General features: G+C 41.6%; 1 protein-coding gene across 1 annotated transcript; it reads right to left on the reverse strand.

Annotated features, from left to right (window-relative positions):
- Positions 1-346: 346 nt before the first annotated feature.
- DERL1 (derlin 1) lies at positions 347-25,280 on the reverse strand. The gene is made up of 8 exons (XM_006085253.3): positions 24,998-25,280; positions 13,444-13,555; positions 10,263-10,327; positions 9,192-9,218; positions 8,549-8,644; positions 7,363-7,415; positions 5,511-5,621; positions 347-2,546 (listed from the first exon to the last, which is right to left on the reverse strand). Exons 1-8 carry the CDS (start codon positions 25,148-25,150, stop codon positions 2,408-2,410), a joined length of 756 nt encoding a protein of 251 aa, XP_006085315.1. The 5' UTR covers positions 25,151-25,280; the 3' UTR covers positions 347-2,407.

The raw sequence follows: 25,280 nt of genomic DNA on the forward strand, positions 1-25,280 counted from the left end.
TCTTCAATCCAGCCCTAGCCCCAATCCCACTACTTGGTTCAGTCCAACCTGATACCTGCACTTAACCTTATATCTGGCACAGCAACCCACTGAAAATTCAGTCATCTGGTCTGCAGTTCCTCCTCTCTGCAGCTGTCTCCCCCAATGTTCCAAAACATCCCGCTTCATTAAACTAAAAGCCAGGGATGAATCCTCCAACATGTGAACAGAAGTACTGCTATGTCACTAGAATAGCAACAAAATACTGGACTCTCCTAAATGCCCAAGAGATGGCTGGTTACAGAAATTATGTAGTACCTCAAAGAGGGAGCAGAGGAGACATACAGAAACTTATGACAGACAACCATCAAGTTGTACATTTTAATTTACAATTTTTTACCAATAAAAATGATTAGTTACAAAAGGGGAATTTTCTACACAAAATAAGGATTTTTTTCATTCATAAAGAGAATCCACTGTCACATCTTGCCTTGCCAAATCAATCTCAAAGAGTTTGCTTAGCTAAAATTATTCCTAGGAGATAGGTAATCCAGGTAAGATTAATAAAATCATCAGCTCCTTACACGCATTTAAGAGGACGAATTTAAGGAGCATTTTGCCTTGACCCGAAGAATTCTGTAACCACCTTTAGAAACACCTCTGCTCTCGGCAGTCGCACTGCTGAGAGGGCATGTGAGACTCCAGCTCACTGGCCGTGACACCTCCCAACAGTGATTTCCACTCCTGCACAGAGTGCACATGCCACATAACAGGAAAATGGCTTCTACACGTCACCAGTGCATTTACTGCGGCCACAGGTCAATAGCGGAACATCTGACAGTTAAGGTTCAGATTCCGCCCCCTCCTACATTACCATATAAATTAAGTCTGGAGAAATACACACAAACTTGATTAAAAAGGAGGACCTGTTTTCAAACCCCACTTCCTCGGATAACACATCACAGTGTAAGAGTGGGGCGAAGAATAGCCATCCTCTAGCACAGTTTCCCGAAAATAAACCTGATCGAAATGCCCGAAGCCTTTTTAAAAAGTTGTCTAAAGTACGGCAGCCATGCCACACAGCTCCTAGCAGTCTGCTTCCGGAATAAAAACATCAAATAGGAAACTGTGTGGAACATGTTCAAAACCCTTTATTCGGTGACAGGCCTAGCTCTGATGGAAATTCCCACCTGTGAGAAAGGAATTGTGGGTATTTACGTTGGTCTGATGTACACTTGTGAATCAATGATAAAGACCCTCAGTCACAATGATTCTAAAGCCATTACAACCCAAAATGATGTGACTCAGATTTGCTTGCATTAGCTTTCCGTATGATCTTCATACGGAGGAGGTACACCATCCTCACAATTAACTGACGTATGTGGCCATAAAAGGGGGAAGAGAGGCCAAAAAAATGACATCTTAAAAAGGGCACAGGATTTTCTTACCACTATACTTAGTAAACATATAGCCAGAATGGGAATGAAATGGAATCAACACCCAGGGGCCTCTCAAAGACAGCATCTCCCGGTGAAGTCTGACTTGGAATTTTCTAGCACAAACAACCCAGCTACTCTGGGTTCACACACAGCCAGGATGCCTCCCCCATCAGATGCAAAGGGATTATCCCACCACAGTTTCAAGCCAGCTGCTGTGTAACACGCAACTCCACTATAGCTGTGGTCACTGAGGGAAAAAGTGCCTAGCAACACCTTCATGCCTTATTAATACCAATCTTCGGCCCTCGCTGACCCAGCGGTGCTTTTTTATCAAAACATCTGAAGGCTGGCAAGTGGCTGCAACTGATACCAGGTCACAGGGTGGCAAAGCTGAGAAAAGGCTCTTGGTCCCCTGTTCATATTCTCCGCTACTGTCACAGCTCTGCCACCAAAGGGGAAGAAAGGTTTGAACAAGGTTTTCGTGACCAAGCCTTGGCAAAAGTCAATAAATAAGAGAGCTTGTCAAAGGCAGAACCACTTTATGGGCAACCTCCTCTAGCTGCAAATCTGGGGGGGTGGAAGAAGTAGAAGGGAGGCATGTGCAAGAAAGAGGTAAGGGTCCCTTTGACAAGCATTTGGTGGCCCATTCACAGAAGCCCAGGTTGGTGACAGCAGACCAGGACCTAGCAAAACCCATCATTTGGACAGAAAAGGAAGAGGAGACACCAAAAACCATAGTCATTTCTGAAATTTGCACAGTTGACGTTTGTTCTTCATAGCAGAAAGGACTTGAATGAGAATCACGAAACTTGAGGAACACTTATATTTTCTTCAGGATTTAAAAAATGGTGTCTTGTACGGAAAGACTACATTCAGTGTGGGCCAGGTCCACCAGTGTTTGCTGGGACGCAGTTGCTGAGCACACCCAGCACTGGGAGGAAAACTTCATCTGAGCAGGGTGGCTGGTGAGCAGGCTGGAGGCCACTCCTTCACTGGTCCCCAAGTCGGAAGCCCTGTCCCCAATTGTGTCTGCCGCCTCCACCATTCTGATCAGCTGCTCGCCTCACGCTAGCAGGGGGCATGCCAAATCCAGACACCCCTCCTCTCCTGCTGGGCAGCCAGCGGTACCTGGAGCAAGGCGGGGAACAAAGGGAGAGAAGACAACAAAGTCACTTCCACACGCTGTCAGGCCACCTAGCACCGGCTCCCTTTCCCAGTGTCCCCCGGTCTGTCACACTGAATTGTATTAGTCTGTGGCCAATGGAAGGCTGAGGACAATGACTTACTAACTTGCCTTTTCAGCACTTAGCTCAACGCCCTGACCAGAGAAAGCACTTACTTTCAGGCTTCGTAAATTTACTAAGTTTTCAGCTACATTTACACTCTAAAAATTTTTTCTCTGATTAGCAAAATAATTCATGCAAAATAGTACAAAAACAGAGCTATTACTCCCACAAGCCTGACCACCAGGAAAAAACACCTATTATGTAGTATTTTGATAATATGCATCTGGATCAAAGGGTACAAAATAAATTCACTTTCCAAGGACAAATGTGCAGCCTGTGTTCAGCCCCACATGGCGCCTCCACCATGCAAGCACTGAGTCCCGCAGCGTCCGTGGGGGGACTGGAGAAGGCAGCATTACGTCCTGGAGGTATGAGTCTATTTTTAAAGTTTATTCATCATTTGCCCTCCAACTGCATTCATCTCATAGGTGGTGGGAAAGTTAAAGCCCAAACAGGTTAGCTGGTTTGCCACCTTATAGTTTCATAAATTAAGAGTCACAGAACAGCTAAGAAACTTAAGAAAAAGTCCAGGTTCTCAGTTTTCCCAAAGATTTCCCTTCCTTGACTATGAGGAAACTAAGACTATGTTTACACTTATTCCACTCACTAGATCCTCAGTTTAAAGTTCTGCTTGAAGAAGACTGTGTGTGATACCTGTTCAAACCATGAGGGGTGACTTGCCCGCAGAGCACAACCTGTCATAAAGGGTTTCCCTTACACCAGGTACCACATGTTGGTAAATTCATCTCACCTTCACAACTCTAGGAGGTAGGCACTATGACCCCATTTCATAAAAGGGAAAACTGAGGCAAGACTGAGTAAAGCTCTTCTAAATTGACAGTCAGGATTCAAATGCAGGCAGCCTGGCTCTGGGGCCTAGACCCTGCACCAGCCAATACACCCCAGGCTGCAACGGGACACAGGGTGGTTCCAGTGACAGCAGTTAGGGGCTGCAGCCGTCATCTGTTTACTTCACCCGTGTGCCTTCATGCTCCCTCCCAAAAAGATAATGGTCCCCTTTGAAACAGAAAAAATAACTACATACAGCAGAGAAGAGGGGCTGCCTACTTTTCTAGATGGAATGCAGAATGGTGATGCATTAGAATTCTGTAACTCACATCTTCCCCTTTCAATGAATACAGCTCTAGCTTTAAATCAAAATGTATTCCCAAGCACTGTTTCTCGATATCCGTGACGTTCTGGTATGATAATGCTCCTCCATGGTGCATAATAAAATAGAACACTAAAACAGGCAGTGCTCAGGCCGTTTTGCTTTGGTTCTTATTGTAAGGCAATATGGAAGCCATCTCCATTGCTTAAACAGACAGTGAAATTAAATGCAAGTAATTAGTATAAAAAGACACCCAATTATACATAATCAACAAAAAGTTATGGTAATTTCAAAGCAGTTCCTGTTTTTGCAAGGAGCTACATTTTGTCATCTGATCTTTATGCAAAACATAACAGAAGGGCTTCCACCAGCAGAGAGCTCAAATGCAAGGCAGGCTCCACGTGCTGCTGATTCTGCCACAGAATCTCGTATACTTTGTTGCCCACAATTGAGAAATGTCTCCAAGCCTTGAAGTTAGAATATGACCATTTAAAGTACAGTAACTGTTGGCTGTTCCCCAAAGCACCACGTTTTTATTTTAATGGATGCATCTGCCATCTGACTTGACAGACCTAGATCAAAAATCCAAGCCTGCTGTTATTGTGTGTCCTTTGATAATTAGAAAGCAGATTGGTCATTTGTTTTTTTAGCCTGGAGGCAACTCAAGACTCAGAAGAGAAACAAGTTTCTTTTTATGCTCTTAAAGGAGAAAACAAACAAAAAACACTTACAATAGTGTACTTCTCTGTTTGTATATTATATTTCATAATAAAATTCCTTTAAAAACTTACCCCTAATCTATAAAAGAATTTTAAGAATGACAAACTACAAAACATTAAAACATGCAAGACGTGAAAAGGGCTGGTGTGTGCGTTTTTTTAAAGCTTTGAAGTGCAAGCTATTACTGCATATCCCCAGCTGGAGATTGGGCGTGACTGTCAGGCAGTCTTTTGCTTCACGGACACAATGGTCATACTACTTACATGCTTGAGTGTGTCAGCATCTCTCCCGCCCTAGATCTCAATGTCAGAAACAGGCCCAGAACTTGTATTTACTGAGGCTCCACTACCGTGCTGCCAACAGTCCTGTGAGCTGGGGCTCCCCCCATCTTACTGACTGGCAAACTGAAGCTCGGAGGTTTGACTAAGTTGCCCAATATCAAAACTGGTCAATGAGGGGAATGGGATTCCAACCCAAGTCTGTCTCAAAACCAAAGCTGTGTCCTCAGCCTCCTCACGTGAGTAAACCCTAAAGCAGAGGACTATACAAACTCAAGTCTCTCATTTTAATTCTGAAAAGTCCCATAAATAATATAATCGGTAATATTTAATATAATCGGTTACATTACTAACCAGTGAGCTAACTTATCCCCGTCACCCATCCTCACCCAAACTCTTGGGAGAAACTGATAGCCTGTCATCCTGGCCCCGCGGCTGCGCACACTGGCGCTGCCCATCGCTCCCTGCGGTGCTGGCTCTAGTCTCAGTGGCCCCTGGCTAAGATTCTGTGAAGAAGACTGAGCTGTGGCTTTCATTCCTGGTGCCCTGACTCTATGACCAGGGCGACTCATTTGTTGGCTCACATTTTTCCATCAGACAGAGAGGTAAATCCTATTCCTCCTCAAGTTTTATCAGGATACATAAGAACATGGACAGTAAAATGATTGTTAAACAAGCGAGAGGAAAAAACACTTACAAAAACTGGGGTGTGGACAGAAAATTTCTTCCTCCTAAGTCCATTGGGTATCTGAACATTAGGAAGAAATAAAGATGTCCAACCAGATTTCCAATGAGCTCATTGATGACCCTGCAAACAGAGCCAAATCAGTTTACAGACATTCAAGCAGTGAAGTGAGAAGCAGTAAGTTTTAACTAACAGCACAGGGAGGAGATCCTCATGGCAGCCCATTGTGATCCCTGGGGACCTGTGACAGCTCGACAGTGAGCTGTAGTCTGAGTGGCAAATGCATCCTGAGGGAGAAGGGAAACCAGGCCTGCTGGACCAATGGGGTCTGTGCTCCTCAAGGCCAGCTGCCCCTTTAACATCTCTTTCAAGTCCTAGCCCATCCTCAAAATATTGTTTTTGCGACTTCCTGCCTTAAGAGTAGGAAAAGCTGCAAACTTCTGAAATCTTCCAAATACGAATATTGTACTTGCAAAACGTGGTGAACAATGAAGAGCAGCAAGAAAGAAGAATGGGAGCAAGGAAAGGAGAGACGCCTGCTCCCCATGCCTGGTGCCAGTGAGCACCCTCCCTCGCTCCGTGTCCTGGTGTAAGCCATCGCGGAGATCACTTTGGAAACGTGACCTTCACCCTATAATCCTAAAATAAGCACTGACCTTCTTCAGTTTCCCCACGGCTTACACAGAGGCCACTGCAAGGTTTTATAGATCCACTCTTACTATTGCATATCTTTCTGTCTTCACTGCAACACGATTCCGGCAGGGACAAGCCAGCATGTGCAACTGCTCCCAGCTCTGTCCTTCTGGGGAGCAGGGTGGCCTTACCAAGCTCACAACTAGCTACTCTCTAAACCAGCGGTTCTCAACCTGTGGGTCGCGAACAATGAGAATACATCCTGCATATCAGATATTTACATTACGATTCATAGCAGTTGCAAAATTACAGTTATGAAGTAGCAACAAAAATAATTTTATGGTTGGGGGTCACCACAACATGAGGAACTGAATTAAAGGGTCGCAGCATTAGGAAGGTTGAGAACCACTGCTTCTAAACAGTCTGCTTGCTTGACTCCTTCACTTCTCCCTATCAGTATGCAGCAGCAGTTAGGACCATACAGAGCAAATATGGCAAACATACTAGGGACTAGTACTCTTAGAATCGATTGAAACATTACAAATATGTTGTAGTGTAAGAAATGGGAGTTCTCCGAATAGCTGCATGTTATCCTCTTCCTAGAATTCTGACTGGATGCAGTCAAGGTTTTCCTAAGTCTTCGTCCTAATTCCAGACTAGAAATTTGACCCTGTTTGGTCAAACTTCTCTACTATTCACCCAGTTACTTCCCATCTGAGAATATGCATTTCTGCGACTGGTAAGCTGTTTCCAAGGCATTAAGACTAAAGAACATAGTTACTGTAGGCACAGCTCTTAGAGTAGTCAGTTTAGACACAAATTAGATCTGTTTGCTCAATCTGGACAGTGAATCCAGAAATGAGTATTTATTCAAAAACACATATATGGAAGCCTACTGTCATAAAGAACTAACAACAAAAACACTATCACTCAATGCTAAAATGTACTTAAAGCCCTACAATTTAATCAATTACATCAAAATAAATTATTCTGTAAGACAAAGTTCCAATGCATCAATGTTGAGATTCTTTAGTTTCATAAAAATTAGAGAAGGAAGATAAAAAAGAATGGAAGTCGTCCAAGGATTAGTTTCCAATTAAATAAATCTAACAGGGAACACTATTTGGCTTTCTGCCTGAATCAGTGCTTTCCAAATAGCTTTTCTTTTGAATTCAAATAAATGCCTGTTGCCTCTCAAAAAGAAAAAATAAATAAATCTAGTATCACTTACGAGCCTCCAATGATATAGTTGAATCCAAGGATAACCCAAGGTAAATAACAGGCCTAGAAAAGAATAGATACACATGTGGGTAACCACACTTAACGGGATACGGAGTGGGCAAGAATGGGTAAGAATGTTCTGACAAGGCTTTATAAATCCCTTGAAAAGTCACGCCCCAAATTTCTCCAATCAGTCCAGCATCACTCCTATGATACTTGAACTTCCTACCTAAACTTGTACTTATTCCTCCATCAGTGACTGGAGAGACAGAGCTCCTTGCTGACGGTTTCAAATGCAATACAAACAGATTGATATTAGCGCCCAGAAAGCAGGCGAGTGCCCTGTGCTATTAAAAATGTGGTCCGTAATAGAATCTCCTCATGACTCCAACCAGCATACTGTTACCAGTAAATTTAAAATACCCCATCTTTTGTGGCTCTCCTTTTGCATATTTCCCAAAATTAGTTGAATTTTTACCTCTCTATACATTGATATCTTGAACTAATACTCTTCTGAATAAGACAGCCCTCCAGATAAATTGAACACTTGAGCTCTTTACGAGAATCAAGACATCATACCAAGAGTTAAGGGACTTTATAAACCAGGAAGGAAAGTGTTATCCCTAAATAACATGAAGGCAGATGTGGTAATTACTGTAAGAGAAACACAAAACATTGCAGAAGCCCAAAGGCACAACTAATTCCAGGCAGGTGACTCAGGAAATAAGTATGTTCAGTTAAGAACAAATAGGATTTGCAGAAGTAAGATAATTTTAAAAATGTTACAGGTGGAAAACTGTGAGAGAAAGCACAAAAGTAAGTGTTTTGAGGGCAAACAAAAACAAATTTTGTCCAACGTATAAAATATATAACAGGGAGTGATAAGAACAGACTTTAAAAGAGAGGGTTTCACATGAGTATCTTTCCTTCCCTCTCACTACCACACACACATACAGGAGATCTCTCAGGGACACATGGCTGAGGGGCCTGAGGTACAGAGGGAGTGAGAAGTGACCATCAGCAAAGGACTCTGGGTTGGCTGAGGAAATGGGGACTGAGAAGGCAAGAAGGGGCTTGCCAGTGGTATACTGCTCTGCACTGACCTCTTCTGGACGAATCAGAAAGTACATCTCTGGGCTGAAGAAGGATTTCTATGGACAAATGAAAAGGAAATTTTCCCAACTAGGCTACAATACCTTAAATCGTGTTCCGAACCAAAATGACACAATCATGTCTCTGTTCAGCTGGGCCCAGACATAAAGCACCGACATGATCAGAGGAATCATCAGCAACTGCAAAATAATCAACAGGTAAGGACCAGGCTCCAGGGGCCCTAAAAAGAGGCTTATGAATGTACCTTTTCACCTCTCCCTTCCAAACAATCCCTTAGAGGGCCATTCAAAAAGCAAAAAGAAATTCAACTCATCAAAACTGTAAGCAGATCCTTCTAATGAATCATAGACGTAATCTACAAAGTCCTATAATAAAATATATTATTTTAGACAGATTCAGAAAAATATCAGGGCCAAAAGTAGGCATAAAGTTTTACTAACTGTATATTCTAAATTTTTAAAAAATGTCTATCCTTTATGTGCATAAAAAAATACTGGATAGCCATCATTCTCAATGTTCAAACATGATGAAAGAGCCAGAAATGAGTAAGAAAAGTAATGACTTAGCTAACTCGTGTAGGATCTTCAAAATAAAAACAGCTATAATTCTATCATTTCAAAATATCACAAAATTAACCACATAGTTAATGCAATTTCAGCTTCTGTCAAAGGCCTTTACTTGTATATCTGAAACATACAAAAGGGCAAATGGATAGTCGCAACTTACCTGCATGTCCATTGCTAAGCCGGTAATCTTGGTTTGTAAAGTTAAAGATCAGACAAAGAAAGCATTCTGCACCCAGTAAAAGTTCATTTCCTTCCAGTGTTCTGAAGGAATACACTTTTCTATACTTCAGGTGGCTTAAAACATCCAGAGCACAAAGGTGTCTAATACTCTTCATTCCAAATATTCTATTAGTCTAGACGATGACAAGGAAATGGTAGACATTACCTGCTTCGGCATATGACTCAGTTTGGTCACCTGTGTCCTCTTTCCCTCACCTCGCCTCTGCACTTTAGCATCACTCCTTTAACGAGAGGATGGAGATGCCTGTGCCCTCTGAAACAAATAATGATTCTACATGTTCAGGGCTCCACAGTGTGGCTAAAGTCCAAAATATTTTTTCTTCCCTTCAAGGAGGGAAAAGGGCATCCAAAGTGCCACATTTTCTGGCTCTTGGCCATGTGTCAATGGAAGCTAAGCCCCAAAGCGAGGACTTGAGCCACCAAGTCCCTTCTGCGTCTCTCGCCATCTGTGAAGGTCCGCAGCTGGAGGGCTGCTGACAACTGTAGCTAAAACACAGTGGAGACACATGCTGTGTCCTTTCCAGAGCCGGGTACTTACGGAGGGGCTGCATCACTACTTAGGACCCCAAGACAAGGACAGCAAAGAGGTCAGAAAAGAATGCTGGTTGTAAATTAATTTTCTGATCAGGACCACAGATTTCAAAAGCTGTCTCAGGGCCCAGAGCCTCTTTGTGCGCAGGCAACAAGCTGTCACACATGAGAACACAGAGAACTGGGATCAAGAAGAGGGAACAGTAATAAAACGCAACCAAATGTGGGAAAATCCCAGAGACGATGGCAAGAGAATGCATCACTCAGGGCTCGATGATTTACTACAGCGTTTAAAAAGAACTTCAACGATTCTTAATTATTAACAACAGTAAACGAAGATGCAAATACTGTCATTGGAACAGAACACTGTTTTCCCAAACCTGAAAACACACACACACACACACACACACACACACAAAACTGGTTTCTTTCCAACCCAAAATAATAGACTGAAGGATACAACGATGCAAATCCAGTTAAAGAGGAGCATGAATAAATAGTCCGCTGGCCTCCCATCAAAGGCTCCTAGAAACAAAAATAAGCCAAATGTCATGGTTCAGAAATTCAGAACAAAATAAATCATTTCTATGTAGAGAAATGCTTTAAAAATCATAGAAGAAGCCAAAATGAGAATATTTACAATCAGTCCTTTCCAATAAAATTTTTAAAACTATCTAAATCCATGCCTCAATAAAGCCCTGAACTACAGTCACCTAGGAAGGCTAACCTGAGTTTTCCAAATGAATTCCAGTAAGTACCATGCTTTGATGGCCTCAGACTAAGAGAGACCCAAAGAGAGGACTCGATTCCAGAGCTGCCGAGACGCCATCACGGCCTGTCAGGCTTTCCCTCATGGCTCGTTCATGACCCCACGACGCATTTGTGATACTTGGTTAATCCCTTCTCCCTGCATTAAACCATAAGCTCTGTCGGGGGAGGAACCATATCTGTCTTGCCTACCACTGTGTCTACCGCAGCAGGACTATGCTGGGAGGTACTTATTGTGATTAAGTAAGCACCTCCACTTGATCCAGCACTGGGCTTACTGAGCTTACACTCCAGCAAGGGACCATTGTGCGGGGCAGGGAATGGAGGGCAGCCAAACCTTTCCATAGCCTCTGACTCTTAACCTTCATACTACGTGTGAGGTCGAATGGAAAGACCTAGATCCCCTTTAGACAGATGAGGAAATAAAGCTAAATGAGCAGTTACATGGTTTGTTAGAAGCAGAGTGGAGTCTAATTACTAGTTTAGGGCTCCTGTCACTGCACCATATACCAGGCTCTGTCTTATTTCTGGGCAGAAAAATCAACATGGCCCAGCTCTCCCTTCTAAGGGGAGTCCTCACGCATTAGGCTAGAAGACAAGAAGAGAGACAGAAAAAAGAAACAAGTGACTGTAAGGTCACTCTAGCTCAAGCACTTACCTTACCTCCCTCTAATTTAAAACAATCCTGACAAGTGTCAGAAAGATAGAAAAAAAATGGACAATAAGTAAATAAATTTCCAACAAATGTCTCTTCTTTTCCCCCTTACCTCTCCCCTGGTATGTCAAAGGCACACTCAGCCACAGTGGTAAGGATGCGTAATGGCAGGGATCACTCGGATGAATCAGAGCTGAAATTCTAACAAGTGTTTCTGAATTTTAATGATACTTTTGCTTCTTTTTTATGTGGTTTTGGCTTTGTGATTTTTAGGGGTTCTTTAGATTGAAAACCTAAAATACTGTACTCACATAAACTACAGTACTTTATTCTTTGGCAAGCTTGCAACTGGGAATTTACAAATTAACTGGCCTCCAATTGCAGTCTTTGGTATAAATCAAAAATACAAATAAGCCAGCACTGCTATAGACTTAATTCAGCCAGGAAAATATGCATATAGCAAACATTTTTGTCACATGTTTCCTTGAGGCTGTATGGGGAGGGAAGGAAAGGAATCAACAAACCGGGGTTGCAGTCCTGGCGGTGCTATCTCACCTACTTGTGAACTCTGGAGCATGTCACCACCTCTCCAGACCAGTGTTTTCTTGTCTGTAAAATCTTATTTAAATGGAAAGACCTTAAAAGTTCCTCTCACATGAATGTTCATAGCAACATTATTCATAACAGCCCAAAACTGAAGAGGCAAATGTCCATCAACTGATAATTGGAAAAACAAAATGTTTTTCCATACAATAGAATCTTATTTGGCAATAAAAAGGAATAAGCTTGAAAACACAATGGTAAGTGAAAGATGATAATCACAATTCCACAGGCCATGTATTGTATGACTCCGTTTTTAAGAAATTTCCAAAATTATAGCCTCTCAAATGGTTAAAACGGTGAGCTTTATGCTATGTGAATTTTTTTCAAAAAGAAAAAAGGTTCATTATTAACCTTTCTACTTTTATAAATGTTTGAAAATTTTCCATAATAAAAATTTTTAAAAACTGGTCATAGGTCATCTACACTTAACCTAGAGTTTACTACTGGTATAAAAGACACATTACCACAACTTAATCCTCAATTGAATTATATCAGAGGGGTAGAATGCTAATCAGGGCCCACTGGGACAAGGAGAATGAAAATCATCTATTCTGGTAGATTTCAGGACAAACCCTTGATATGGCCTTAGAATCCTGTTGTGTGTTTCACCTCAGCCAATTTCACTTTACTTCCTTGAAGCTCCTGTTCTCCTCTATAACACTAAGAAAATGGGCTAGGTCGCTCCCAGTAGTAACAGTCTGACACAGTATTAACGTAATTATGTTTTTCTTTTTTAAAAGCACATAGTAGCAAATACCAATTTAAGGAAAGATTATATTTGACACATAAATGCCCATTCTTGTAGTTCCCTGCAGTTAGGAGACTGGTTTGCCGTGCTCGAGCTGACAGATTTAAAGATGGTTCAGAATTCTCCATCCTGAGCTAACAGCCAGCAGGTTTATGAAATCTGAAGTCAGCCAGCCTTTACAAAATCATTACGCTCACATTTTGACACAGCAGTATCAATTTACTGCTTCCCAGGATAAGCAACTCAGAACAGCATACAAGCTATTGTAGGAAATAAATAACAATCCGCAAGAAACCTTGTAAGAAAAGATTTTTATAAGAGAGCTTATCCATAACATCATATAGGGAGTCGTATCTGATAAATTACCATGTCACTAAATCCTGGCTGTATATCTTATAGTTGAGTGTTTCAATTACAGAGAATAAGTCTAGGCTTTTAATTGCATAAGGTAGTGTTTTTCAACCTCAATCTAGGAGACAGGTACACTTCAGCCCAATTGTGCACTAAAGGACAAGGTCTGCTGTGTGACAGAAATGAGTGAGATGTCAAGTCCAGTGAAGGGCAAATAGCACAGCCACTAAGGACATGGGCAAGATTTTTAAGTCCCTGGGTTTGTTGGGGTTTGTTTTTTTTTCATCTCTGAAATAGAGACAATGCTACTTATACCTCCTGAGTTTATTGTGAGGACAAGAAATCGAATATTCTCAGTGCCTAGTCCAGTCCTGGCACAGCTACCACTTCCTGAGCACTTACTCTCATTATGCCATCTCTTTATATAAGCTAACTGCCCTCAAAATTCCTCCAAGTAAAGACATGGTTTAGCAAGTTAAAAAGAAACAATACCTGCAACAGTTATGGATAACGTACCTGTTTCGAGTCGTGTAGAATACTGATATAAGAAATATAAATTGACCAAATAAAGAAATCCAGTTCCTGGACCCACAGGGAAAAAAAAGGTGGCAGTGATGGGTCTCCAAATCTGTCCAGATCAAAATAAACACAGCTGTTAGTCTCTAAGCCTGGTTAATTTTTTTTCTTTTAACTGCACAAAATTAACCCTTGCAAAACATTCTCAATAAGGAGAGCTACCAAAGGGGCACCAATGCCCTAGCGGGTTTGGCTCAGTGGATAGAATGTTGGCCTGTGGACCAAAGGGTCCCAGGTTCGATTCTGGTCAAGGGCATGTACCTTGGTTGTAGGCTCCTCCCTGGTCGGAGTGAGTGCAGGAGGCAACCAATTGATGTGTTTCTCTCACATCGATGTATCTCTCTGTCTTTCCCTCTCTTTTCTACTCTCTCTAAAAGAAAAAGAAAAAAATCAATGAAAAAATATCCTCAGGTGAGGATTAACAACAACAAAAAACAAACAAAAAGGGGCACCACCAGCTGAAACCGGTTTGGCTCAGTGGATAGAGCGTTGGCCTGCGGACTGAAAAGTCCCAGGTTCGATTCCGGTCAAGGGCATGTACCTGGGTTGCGGGCACATCCCCAGTAGGAGATGTGCAGGAGGCAGCTGATCGATGTTTCTCTCTCATCGATGTTTCTAACTCTCTATCTCTCTCCCTTCCTCTCTGTAAAAAATCAATAAAATATATTAAAAAAAAAAAAAAAAGGGGGCACCACCAATATTATTCAAGAAGATGACCTAAGAGAAGTTCATCAGTTACAATCACATCAGTATACAAATCAATGGAATGAAACAACATCATAAAATAAGCAATGAACAGTTCTAAGCAAGTTGAACACAAATCAATACTGTAGAAGTATAGGGTTAGTCTTTACAGGGATCAAACATACAGTTAAGCCTGCCAAAAATGAATTACAAAGACAATTTCCAACAGTACTGTAATATCTCTATTTAGGAAAATACTACTACTACTCGGATGACAAACCTTGTCAAAAAATGTCATACTCAAAAGGTAAAAGTAAAATAAGAAAATTTTTACCCAAATCATTGTGCTATTTAGGCAATATAGACACTTGACTTTATAATATTAATCCTCCCCCCACCAGAAAAAATTACAGGAGGTAAGCTTCTCTCCTGATCCTGGGTGTCCCAGGTGCCTTTCCAGCAACAACGAATCAGTTTCTTGTATTTCTTTCAAGAAATAATAATGTGTTACTATTATTTATCTCTTTTCATCCTATCTTATATCGCACTGTTCTATACCTTGCTTCATTCCTTTGAAAAATATATTTATTGCTTTCACAGTATTCCTTTTATGTAGATATCTAAACTTCATTTAAACTGTTACAATGCCACAATGAATATTCTCAAATACATATACATATAAGATAGATTATAAATTTCTGAGTCATTCTGCTATATCAGCGTCTGCATTTAATTTTGGTAGATTCTGCCAAATGTCTACAAAAATGTTTAACCAACTTATACTTCCTCTTAAAATGTACATTAATGCCTGTCTTCTCTCTACACCCCCACCGCTTAGAGCATTTTACATTCACCAATTATGGTTTTAAAACTTCATCATTTCCTTTCTTCATTTTCCTGCTAGAATTGCATTTCTTTTTTTTTTTTTTTTTTTTAAATATATTTTATTGATTTTTTACAGAGAGGAAGGGAGAGAGACAGAGAGTCAGAAACATCGATGAGAGAGAAACATCGATCAGCTGCCTCCTGCACATCCCCCACCGGGGACGTGCCCGCAACCCAGGCACATGCCCTTGACCGGAACCGAACCCGGGACCCTCCAGTCCGCAAGCCGACGCTCTATCCACCGAGCCAAACCGGTTTCGGCTAGAATTGCATTTCTTTACTTATTATAAAAATTTCCCTTTCTCGCCACTGCAAGTATTTTCTGAACTGTCATTAGCCTTATACATTTATGATATTTTTGCCATACTTGGACATATACAGTTTAACTTCATGTAGGCAAATGTATCATGCTTACAAGATTCTTCACTCCAAGAAGATAAAAGTGCTGTTTTATTTTAGCACATTCCTGGTTTACCTAAGGAGTGAGGAAGAGATTTTAACTTATTTTTCTAGATGGCCACTCGTTTTCCCAATCCTATTTACAGAGTAACCCATCTTTTCTCCATTGATTTGAAAAAGTACTTTTATCATATATTTATTCCTTTTTATATTCAGGTTTACTTGTAAACTATTCTGTTTGGAACTGAATTCCTATACCAACACCAAGCTACTTTAATTTTTAGTTTTACAAAGTGTTTTCATACTTGGTAAAGGTACATGATTAAATGATCCCCCTCCTGTTTTTCTACCACACTTGTCACAATTTTCTTGGTTAGTCTTAATATTTTATTTTTCTAAATGAACTAGAACCAATATCTTTATTATATCAATCTATACTAATAAAAGGGTAATATGCTAATTAGACTGGGAGACCTTCCGGATGTCCTTCCGGACAAAGCCATGGTGGCGGGGCCGAGTCAGAGGCGGTTAGGGGTGATCAGGCTGGCAAGAGTGGGAGGGGGGCAGTTGGGGGCGAGCAGGCTGGCAGGCAGGCAGCTGAGCGGTTAGGAGCCAGCGGTCCTGGATTGCGAGAGGGATGTCTGAATGCGGTTTAGGCCCAATCCCTGTGGGCAGTCGGACATTTCCCGAGGGGTCCCAGATTGGAGAGGGTGCAGGCCAGGCTGAGGAAACCCCCCCAACCCCGTGCATGAATTTTGTGCACTGGGCCACTAGTATGATATAATGCAGTGATGGCGAACCTTTTGAGCTCGGCGTGTCAGCATTTTGAAAAACCCTAACTTAACTCTGGTGCCGTGTCACATATAGAAATTTTTTGATATTTGCAACCATAGTAAAACAAAGACATATTTTTGATATTTATTTTATATATTTAAATGCCATTTAACAAAGAAAAATCAACCAAAAAAATGAGTTCGTGTGTCAGAGGTGACATGCCATCATAGGTTCACGTGTCATAGGTTCGCCATCACTGATATAATGTGATATAGATATAATATCAGCCAGGAAGAAGTCTTTCACATCATTTATAGTTTTCCATAGAGCTGCTGCTTTCTATATCTATCTCATCAAAGCTGTATTTTCTTATTGTTTATAATATTTGAAAACTGAGCTTCTTGGGATTTCCAAGTATAGAACTCTATCTGTAAATAAAATTGTGTATCTTATTCCATTATTGTCTAACCCACTGGCAAGTACCTCCAGAACATGTTAAATAATAGTGGTGGAAGTAGATGGCTTTCCAGACTTTTGGAAATGCCAGCATAATGCTAGCTTTGGCTTGAGAGCTAGCCATGTGTCTTACTGCACAAGCACAAAAGGCATAACTGATGCTCAAGAAGTTCTTGACAGTGAGGGAGGCTGCCCAGAAAAGCAGGAGTGGACGCAAGGGAGGGTAAGTGTGGTCTTGGAAAAACGAGTGCGAAGTCCTAAGGAATGGCAACAGCACAATCAATGAGAGTGTACTGCTAACAATTGGGGTGTGGCTACAACAGAGGACATCAGTGATGGGGCCTGACCAGACACATCACTGGCAAGTTATATTCTCCGAGTAGTAGGACCCGCAGAGCTTAATTCCCTGTGAAGGAAAATACACTTTAAATCCCCAAAAGTGACTTTGCAAGAACTGCATATTAAAGCAGTAAAACAAAATTGGTTAACATTCATTTCGGTTTATTCACAATTTTATCATAGAAACAGTAGTCTAATGGGGAAAAAAACCACTAGAAATGATTTGAGAAGACCTAGATTAAAGTCTTAGCTTACAAATTCTCATTTCTGAGCCTCAATCACCACCATAAAAGGGGGTGATATACTAATACTTGCTGTTCTTTGGCTAATGATTTCTAAAAAAAAATAGTGTGCTATTCTGTTCATTTCCATGCATTGACTTATGAGGTGGATTTATAGGTGAGAAAACAGGATGAGAAAAGATTAAGCAATAGCTAGTAAGTGGTGGAGTGAGAATTTTGTCGCAACCTGACCCCAGAGCTTACGATACTAAACCCCTACTTTTACTCTGCCTCTCACAAGTGACATCACCATTCTGAGGTATATTACAATTAGTAAACATTTTCAGTACGAATATACTTACATAAAGTTGATTATTCCTGCCTATGAAAACCACTGGGAGTAAAGACCAGAATCAAGCAAGCGCTGGCCGTGGCCCTGAGGTAGCCATGGGGCCTTGCAAAAGTCTGGGCCGTGGAGTTGGTGTCTTCATCTACCAATGCCATCTGTCCTATGACTCCCACCTTCCCTGTCTCACAGACTTTGTACAAGGCTGGCCTTAGGAAAGTGGACTAAGAAGGTGCTTTGTAAAAACACTGTTTATGTGGAGTGTATGAGTATTACAATCTTTAGGAGATGCACACTGATCGGGTTTTTACAAATGCACATTTTAAACTACCCCCATATTTCTGTAAGTTATTAGGGGCCTGATTTTAGAAAAGAAACCTTGGTTATTTTTCTGACTACATTTTCACTAACACTGACAACACAACACTATTTTTAGCCACTGCATGCACCTGTTCTTAGGAAATCAGTGTCTGTCAAAATACCTCATTTCTGTTCCCTGTTCATTAAGCTTACCCTTGAGTTATACTTGCTTTCATTGATCTAAGAGTCTTATTATTTTTGTATTACTTTAAAATTATAATTTGAGAACACCAAGAGATAGTTTGTCTCTTCAGAAGGACACAATGTAATACAGAATTTCTGAAATCCCCATGGAAAGTACCCAACTAAACCCCCTCCTTTCCTCTAATTAATATGTAAACCACTAAAATAAGGAAAAGGCCTTATTTTCTGGGTTGGAGGTGATGGAGGTATGTCCTCAACCCCGAAAGCCTCCATGGATCCCTTTACAGGCAGCCAGGTGCAGTGCAAAGAGCCCAGGACTTGAAGGCAGAGGTCTGTGTGCCTCATGTGCCTGAAGCTTCGGAGGGGAGCATCTCATTTTAAACCCACAGTAATCCCAAGGCCAGACCCACAATCACCCAGCTTTTCCATGAGGAAAGCTGGCCCCTCACTAGAGTTTAGGTAATCTGCCCAGTTGCTCACTTAACAAGGGCAAGAAGCCCACGTGTTCACTGGCATATTAGACCTTCAAAAAAACCATGAGACATTGTTCTTTAGTTCAGTCCAACAACCTCTGTTGAGAGAATGTTTATTTCAGCCATCCTTGAACTAAAACGATCTGCCACTGAAATAATCACAATTCCATCCAGAATCTAGAGTGGGATTTTTTAAAACTATCAAAAACACTGTGTGGGGTTTTTTTTTTTTTTCTGAAACAATAAGGATTGGTTGATTTGGAGTTGAAGTCTGATTGGGTCACCAAGCAATTAAGAAAGAAGAGCACCCATGTGCCAAATGCTGGTATTAGCAAACTGTGGCTTTTTTTTTTTACACACTAGGTATGCAAGAAAAACAAATGAAAAAGCACTAAATCTCAACTGAAGATTTGAAAGAGCTACTAGAAGCCACCAATTCTACTCAGCATACCTATGTTCACCAAGTTATGTACCATAATGTTCCCAGAAACACTATGCATTCTAGCCAAAGCTGGAAACCACCCAAAAAGTCCAATACCAGTAGAATGGGTAAATAAATAGTGGTCTATTCCCAGGATGGAACAATCTGGGGATGAGCAATCTATAGTCACATGCAACAATATGGGAAACTCTCAAATGTACTATTAAAAAGACAATAGTTACTGTGCTATATACAGATGTCGAATCATAATGTTTCACACCTGAAACTTATACAATGTTATAAACTAATGTTACCTCAATAATGAATGAATGAATGAACAAACAAATAAATGTGGAGACAGATTTCAAATCCTGAGATTGGAACTAGAACAAGGAAGTTTGCTACCTTGCCTTCTATTGAACATTGTACTGGAAGTTATAGCCAGTGCACTGCAAGAAAAATAAAATAAAGGTATAAGCTTGGAAAAGAAGAAACAAAGGCTAGACACAAAAGAATACATACGGTATTAATTTCACTTAGAGCATGTAAAAAAAACTGGCAAAAACAACCTATGGTATTAAAAGTCAAGATACTAGTTACCCCTGGAGGAGGAAGTGGCCAGAGGGAGCAGTAGGAACATTTTGGGGGTCCTGGTAATGCTGTTTCTTGATCTAGGTGCTGGTTACATACATGTAATTTGGTTTTTGAAAATTCAACAAGCTGTAAATATATAACACACATACTTTCCTATTTGTATACTGTAACTCAATAAAAAATTAAAAAACAAAGCCATGGTCTAAGAGGCAACCTTATCTATGACCAAAGAACTGTCTAATGTAGATGGGACTGCTAAGGAAAGATTGGAAAGCTATACTACATACCAAAAAACCTGCCACTCAAGTTCCAAACCAAACCCTGGGGCTACTTCTCTGCTCAGCCTACAGTCCAAGTTACTGTCCTTCCAGTTATGTGTGTGCTTGTCTTCCTTCCCAGGTACAATCATAAATCAAGCATCTAGGCTTGCTGTCAGGGGTTGGCAAATATAGGCACCAGATCAAATCACAGGTTTGATTGGTGCCATTTCTTATTATTCTTTGCAACAAATTAAGAGTTCCTAATAAATAAAAACAGCACTGTTTCTAAATAGTTTACTTACCGGACTATTTACTGGGATCTTTGCAAACAGTTTTCTCTATGTTTTATATAATAGAGGTATAAAGTAGATAACATATTTTCTCAACTTGAACATATCATTCTTGTGTTTCTGAAATCAGGATGTATCTAACTATCAATATATTCATTAAATGTAATATCTACTTTCCTCTCCCTCCAAAGGTTGTATTAAATGCGTGGACCATCTTATAATCAATGGAGTTAGAATAGAGTAAACCCTTAGGACAGAGTTAATATGCTACTAAATTATCCCCATTTTTAGGTAATGTTGATTTTGACCTGGGTGCTGGTTATATACATGTACTCAGTAATTAAGAAATTTAGGCTCAGGAAGGGTACATAACTTGCCTAAGAGCATACAACCAGTTAGGCCCAAAGACCATGACTCAGCTACTTGAAATCCCATAGTCTTTCTATACTAACAGAAAAAGACAAATAATTTGCTATGACTGATTGGGAAGAAATCACTCTGAATACTGTTAACATTTACCTGTGTGTTTTGGTAGAGATTATGCAAAGGAGTTAAACAAGAGCTCAGATCAACTCACCGAAACAGAAACAGAAACTGTAGTTGTCTATAAACTGGGATAACTCCTATCTCAGGGTGACTGCGGGAGCTCAATGATATAATATGTGGAGAAGCACAATACAGATGGAGGGGGCAATGTTATTTTGTCCAAAGAAATAAATGATCACTGTGGTTGCCCTAGCTGGTTTGGCTCGGTGGATAGAGCGTCAGCCTGCGGACTCAAGGGTCCCAGGTTCAATTCCGGTCAAGGGCATGTACCTTGGTTGCGTGCACATCCCCAGTAGGGGGTGTGCAGGAGGCAGCTGGTCGATGTTTCTCTCTCATCGATGTTTCTAACTCTCTATCTCTCTCCCTTCCTCTCTGTAAGAAAATCAATAAAATATATTTTTTAAAAAAACAAAAAACTGTCACTGTGGAGGGAGCCCCGGGAAACGTCATCTCAGAAACCGCTGGAGCAGCAAGAAATTGCCACCTTTCTCCTAGCGAATCAGGGACCAATATGAAGGCATTTGATCACAGTGAACTGTCTGATTGTCAGGTGTTAAGTGTGAGGGACTAGGAACTGTGGGCAACAGTACAGTGAGTTTTAACACACACCTATCCAAGCTAAATCAATCGTCCCATCTTTATTTGAAGCTGTTAAAGATCCAGCTTCTAAGGAAAAGATGAGCCTCTAGCAGAAAGCACACCACATGCTGTTTGTCCTCACACCTCAGCCTCTCATTTGCAAACAAGTTCCTCCAGGAGAATCTGAAAGCTAAGCTTGTCCAGAATGGGTAAGAGCCCTGGCTGTTTTGGCTCAGTGGGTAGAGTATCAGCCTGCGGACTGAAGGATCCCAGTTCAATTCTGGTCAAGGGCACATCACAGCAGGAGCAGAAAGGTATAAAGATTGGTCCTTTCACACCTGGCAGTCAGGGCACTGTTCTGCTTCCTGCCAGCAGCTTCTCCCCAGGCTCAAGATAACCAACACCCAAGAAGCAAGGCAAGGAATATGGGGAAATCACAGAAGGTGTGACATGAATGACTTTCTAATCAGTTCACCCTTTTTAACATTATGCGCCTGTGGTCTATTAGAAAGGCTTTATTTTACTAATCTGACTAGACAAGTGAGCAAGATTTTGCAAGCAGGGTCAAGAGCCAGTTTTGACCAGGTCTTTCCCACAAAATGATTGACAGCCACTGCTCCTCCCGCACACACACATCACCCAACATGCCACCAGGCACGAAGTGTACAACATTGTTCAATCAGCCGACAAATATGTACCAAAGCAAATAAGTAGAAAACAGTATGCAGTTCTGGCTGCAGGCCCAAATCATATTCTAATAGCCAACTGCCTATTTAACTTCTCCACTTGGATGCCTAAAAAGCATCTCTAGACTTAACATGGCCAAAACAGAAAACTTTTTTTTAACCACTGAGAAAAAAATTAAGTTTTTATGTAAGATAATAACAATAAATCCACTACATATTAATATCAATAGCAATTTTTATGAAAACTCTTTTTCAAAAAAGCAAGATTAGTACGTGACGTTTTACACTGCAACTCTCCTTAATGTCTGGCTTCATAGAAGATAACCAGATTCTCACAACTTCTCTATTCAACCTGATGTGATATATTGTTTTGGTTGAGATATAAGAAGAAAATCTGACCTCACACAGATCTGTAGTTGAAAAGGGAGAATTTTAATAGTTTTTTCACCAAATTCAAAACATAACTCTTCACCCAGAACTTCCCCCACCCCCAAACTAAGCTCCCTAAATATTTCCAATCTCAGTCTAAGGCTCCACTACCCACTGTGAAAACAATGACATCCTGGAATTCTGCTCCCTTCACCCCTTCACCCTTCATATCCATTCAGCTGCAATACTGTCCACTCCAACTCCCAAATTCATCCATTTCTCTCTATCGTCACAGCTATCCTGGTCCAAAACACCATCTCTCCTTAACTTGATTCTTTCTTCACCCCCAACCCACATACCAAGTCCATCTCACAGAGCAGTCAAGGCAATCTTGTCACTCCTTTGTTCAAAGGCTCCAAAGCCCCCCTGGTGTCTTTGAAACAAAGTTCAAACCACAAAGCCCTATATAATCTAGCCCAGCCTACCTTTCCATTCTCGAGTTATTGCACTAACCCCTGGCTATCTCTGTCCTCATTTTCAATCCTCATCCTTACAGCTGACTCTGTACTAACTATCCAGGCTTCTTTCTGTTTCTAGTGCCTGCCTCTAAGCTTACTATTATTCCATCTTCCTGGAAGATTGTTCCCAGGGCCAGAGCTTCCCAAAGCTGGCTCCTCACCACTCCGATTTCAGTTCAGATATCTTCTTTGAGGCTTTTCTGGAGCCCTCTATCAAATGGGCCACCCCTTAAATCACTCTCTATCTAGCACATGCCTCTCTCTTATTTTCTTCATGGGAACTGCAACTTTTTCTGTCTTATTCACAATTGTACCTCCAGTGCTCAATAATGTCCATGCAAGCACCTGCTATGTGCCAGGCACTATTCTAGGGAAAAAAAAAAAAAAGATAGCGCTAAACAAGACAAAGATTTCATGGAGCCTTATTTTCTGATGGTAAGTGAGCTAACAAAATACCAAGGGGTGATATGTACAAAAAATATTAAGGGTAAGGGACACAAAGTAAAGAAGGGCAATCAGATAAGGCCTTGCCAAAAATAATAGCATTTGGGCAAACACTTGAAGGTGGTAAGAAGGGAAGCCATGGTTATCTCTCTCAAGCAGAGAAACAAAGTGTGCAAACAGCCAGGGGGGAGAGAATGAGTTAGCTACTTAGAAACAGCTAGGATTCCTTTGAGGACCCTCATGTGCAAAATGGAGAGTAGGAGGAGATGAGGTCACCGAGGTAGTAGTGGCGGTGCAGGACACTGAAAGGACTTGATTTCACTCATCGAGTTGAGAAAACACTGGAAGGTTCTGGGCAGAGGACTCACAGGACTTCATTTATGTTTCAGAAGAAGCACTCCAGCTGTCTAGAGAAAAGACTGAAAGGAACAGTCTGGAATGGTAATGGTTGCAATGAAGAAGGAAAAGGTACCGTATTCTGATTATATGTCTAAAGTAAACAGAATTTGCTGACTTTGGAATGTGAGAAAAGGAGAAGTCAAAAGCGACTCCGTGATTGTTAGCTTGAGCTCCTGTAATAATGGCGTTTCTATTTATTTATAGGGCAAAGGGGAAAAGGGTTTTAGTTTGGACATACTAAGTTTGAGATACTCTATCAGCCTCTCAAATAGTAATTTCAAATAGATGGCTGGATGTACAAGTCTGGACATCAGGAGACAGATCTGGACTTAAAATACCTATGTTTGTATTATACAAAGTATTTAAAGCCATGAAGGTAAATGAGATCACCTACAGCTGGGAAGAGGTCCTATACCTGCTCCCTGGGGCTCATCACAACATCTAATGATCACAAAGATGAGGAACCAGCAAAGGAGACTAAGAAACAGCCAGTCAAGAGGGGGTTCAACAAAAGAATTATCCACAGGCCAAGTAACGTGTTGAAATTAATGTCAGATCTTAATATCTGACCTGCCACTGATTAAAGAATCCAGTGAGTAAAGACAATCTCCAGGAAATATTCTCTTGCCAGTAATGTTATTCTGGACTGCTTCCTTTGTGCTTAAAAAATTAATAAGGCCTTCCATTTCTGGAGCAATTAACTCTTTACTCATTCCTTTGCATATTCAAACACTACATGCCAGATACTAAGTCAAAGCATGGAAAAGCAGATAAACAAACTCACTCTTTGCACCTCTGACCTCAAATCACTCCTACAAAAAAGCAAAACCAAAAACAAAAGACCCACTCCATTGACATAAAAGGAACTCAGATGGACGTTGGGTTAAGTTGACAGCCACTGGCCACCCACGTGACAGAGCCAGGTCAGAGGGCCCCTGCTCTCCAGGTAAAACCCACGCTGTTAATCACCAGCGTCCAGCGGATTGACAACTATCACAAACCTCCCTTCCCACTGCCTCCTCCTCTGACTGCAGATGCGGGGAGCACAATCTTAATAGAAGGACGAAATCAGTCCCTTAGCCAGACCAAATCCAAGCCTCCATGCCTAGGTATCCAGGCCCTGGCTCCAGATCCCTTTGCCGCCACTTAGCTTCCCCCGGACCTCAAGACCCCGCCCTAAGCCACTGGAGTGGTCGCACTACAAATCCCAGGAGGCATCGCGCACTCGCAACCTGTGGGTCTACGCTCGGCCGCCGCCGACCCGCCTGGGATCTGTAGTCTCCACTCCCCTGGTCGCCGGTCAGTACCTGGAAGCGGTAGAGAAAGGCTTCGGGCCAGAGGACGAAGTAGGCCGGGCTGATGAGACCGAGTTTGCCAATCAAGGGCACCGCGACGGTGGCGGCGAACCAATAGCGCGTGATGGCCGGGATGCTCCTGAACCAGTCCCCGATGTCCGACATCTTCGCCTCTTAGGTGGCCAGGATGCGCACAGCCGCCCGACTCCCCGCCCCGGCCCCTTCTCGACGCGGCCGGCTTCGAGAGTGGAAGGTGTCGAGGCGGAAGCCGCCCAGGTCGCGGTGCAGAAGGCGG

Source organism: Myotis lucifugus, unplaced genomic scaffold (genome assembly GCF_000147115.1).
Source record: "Myotis lucifugus unplaced genomic scaffold, Myoluc2.0 scaffold_17, whole genome shotgun sequence".
Classification (NCBI taxonomy): Eukaryota; Metazoa; Chordata; class Mammalia; order Chiroptera; family Vespertilionidae; genus Myotis; species Myotis lucifugus.

Coding starts and splice junctions, on each gene's coding strand:
- DERL1 (XM_006085253.3), bottom strand. CDS start 25,150: ATGTCGGACATCGGGGACTGGTTCAGGAGCATCCCGGCCATCACGCGC. Junction 10,328..13,443: donor TTCTACACGACTCGAAACAG/GTACGTTATCCA, acceptor TTTTGTTTCTAG/GAGCCTTTGATGGGAGGCCA. Junction 2,547..5,510: donor CTGTCCACACCCCAGTTTTT/GTAAGTGTTTTT, acceptor GCCTTGCTCCAG/GTACCGCTGGCTGCCCAGCA.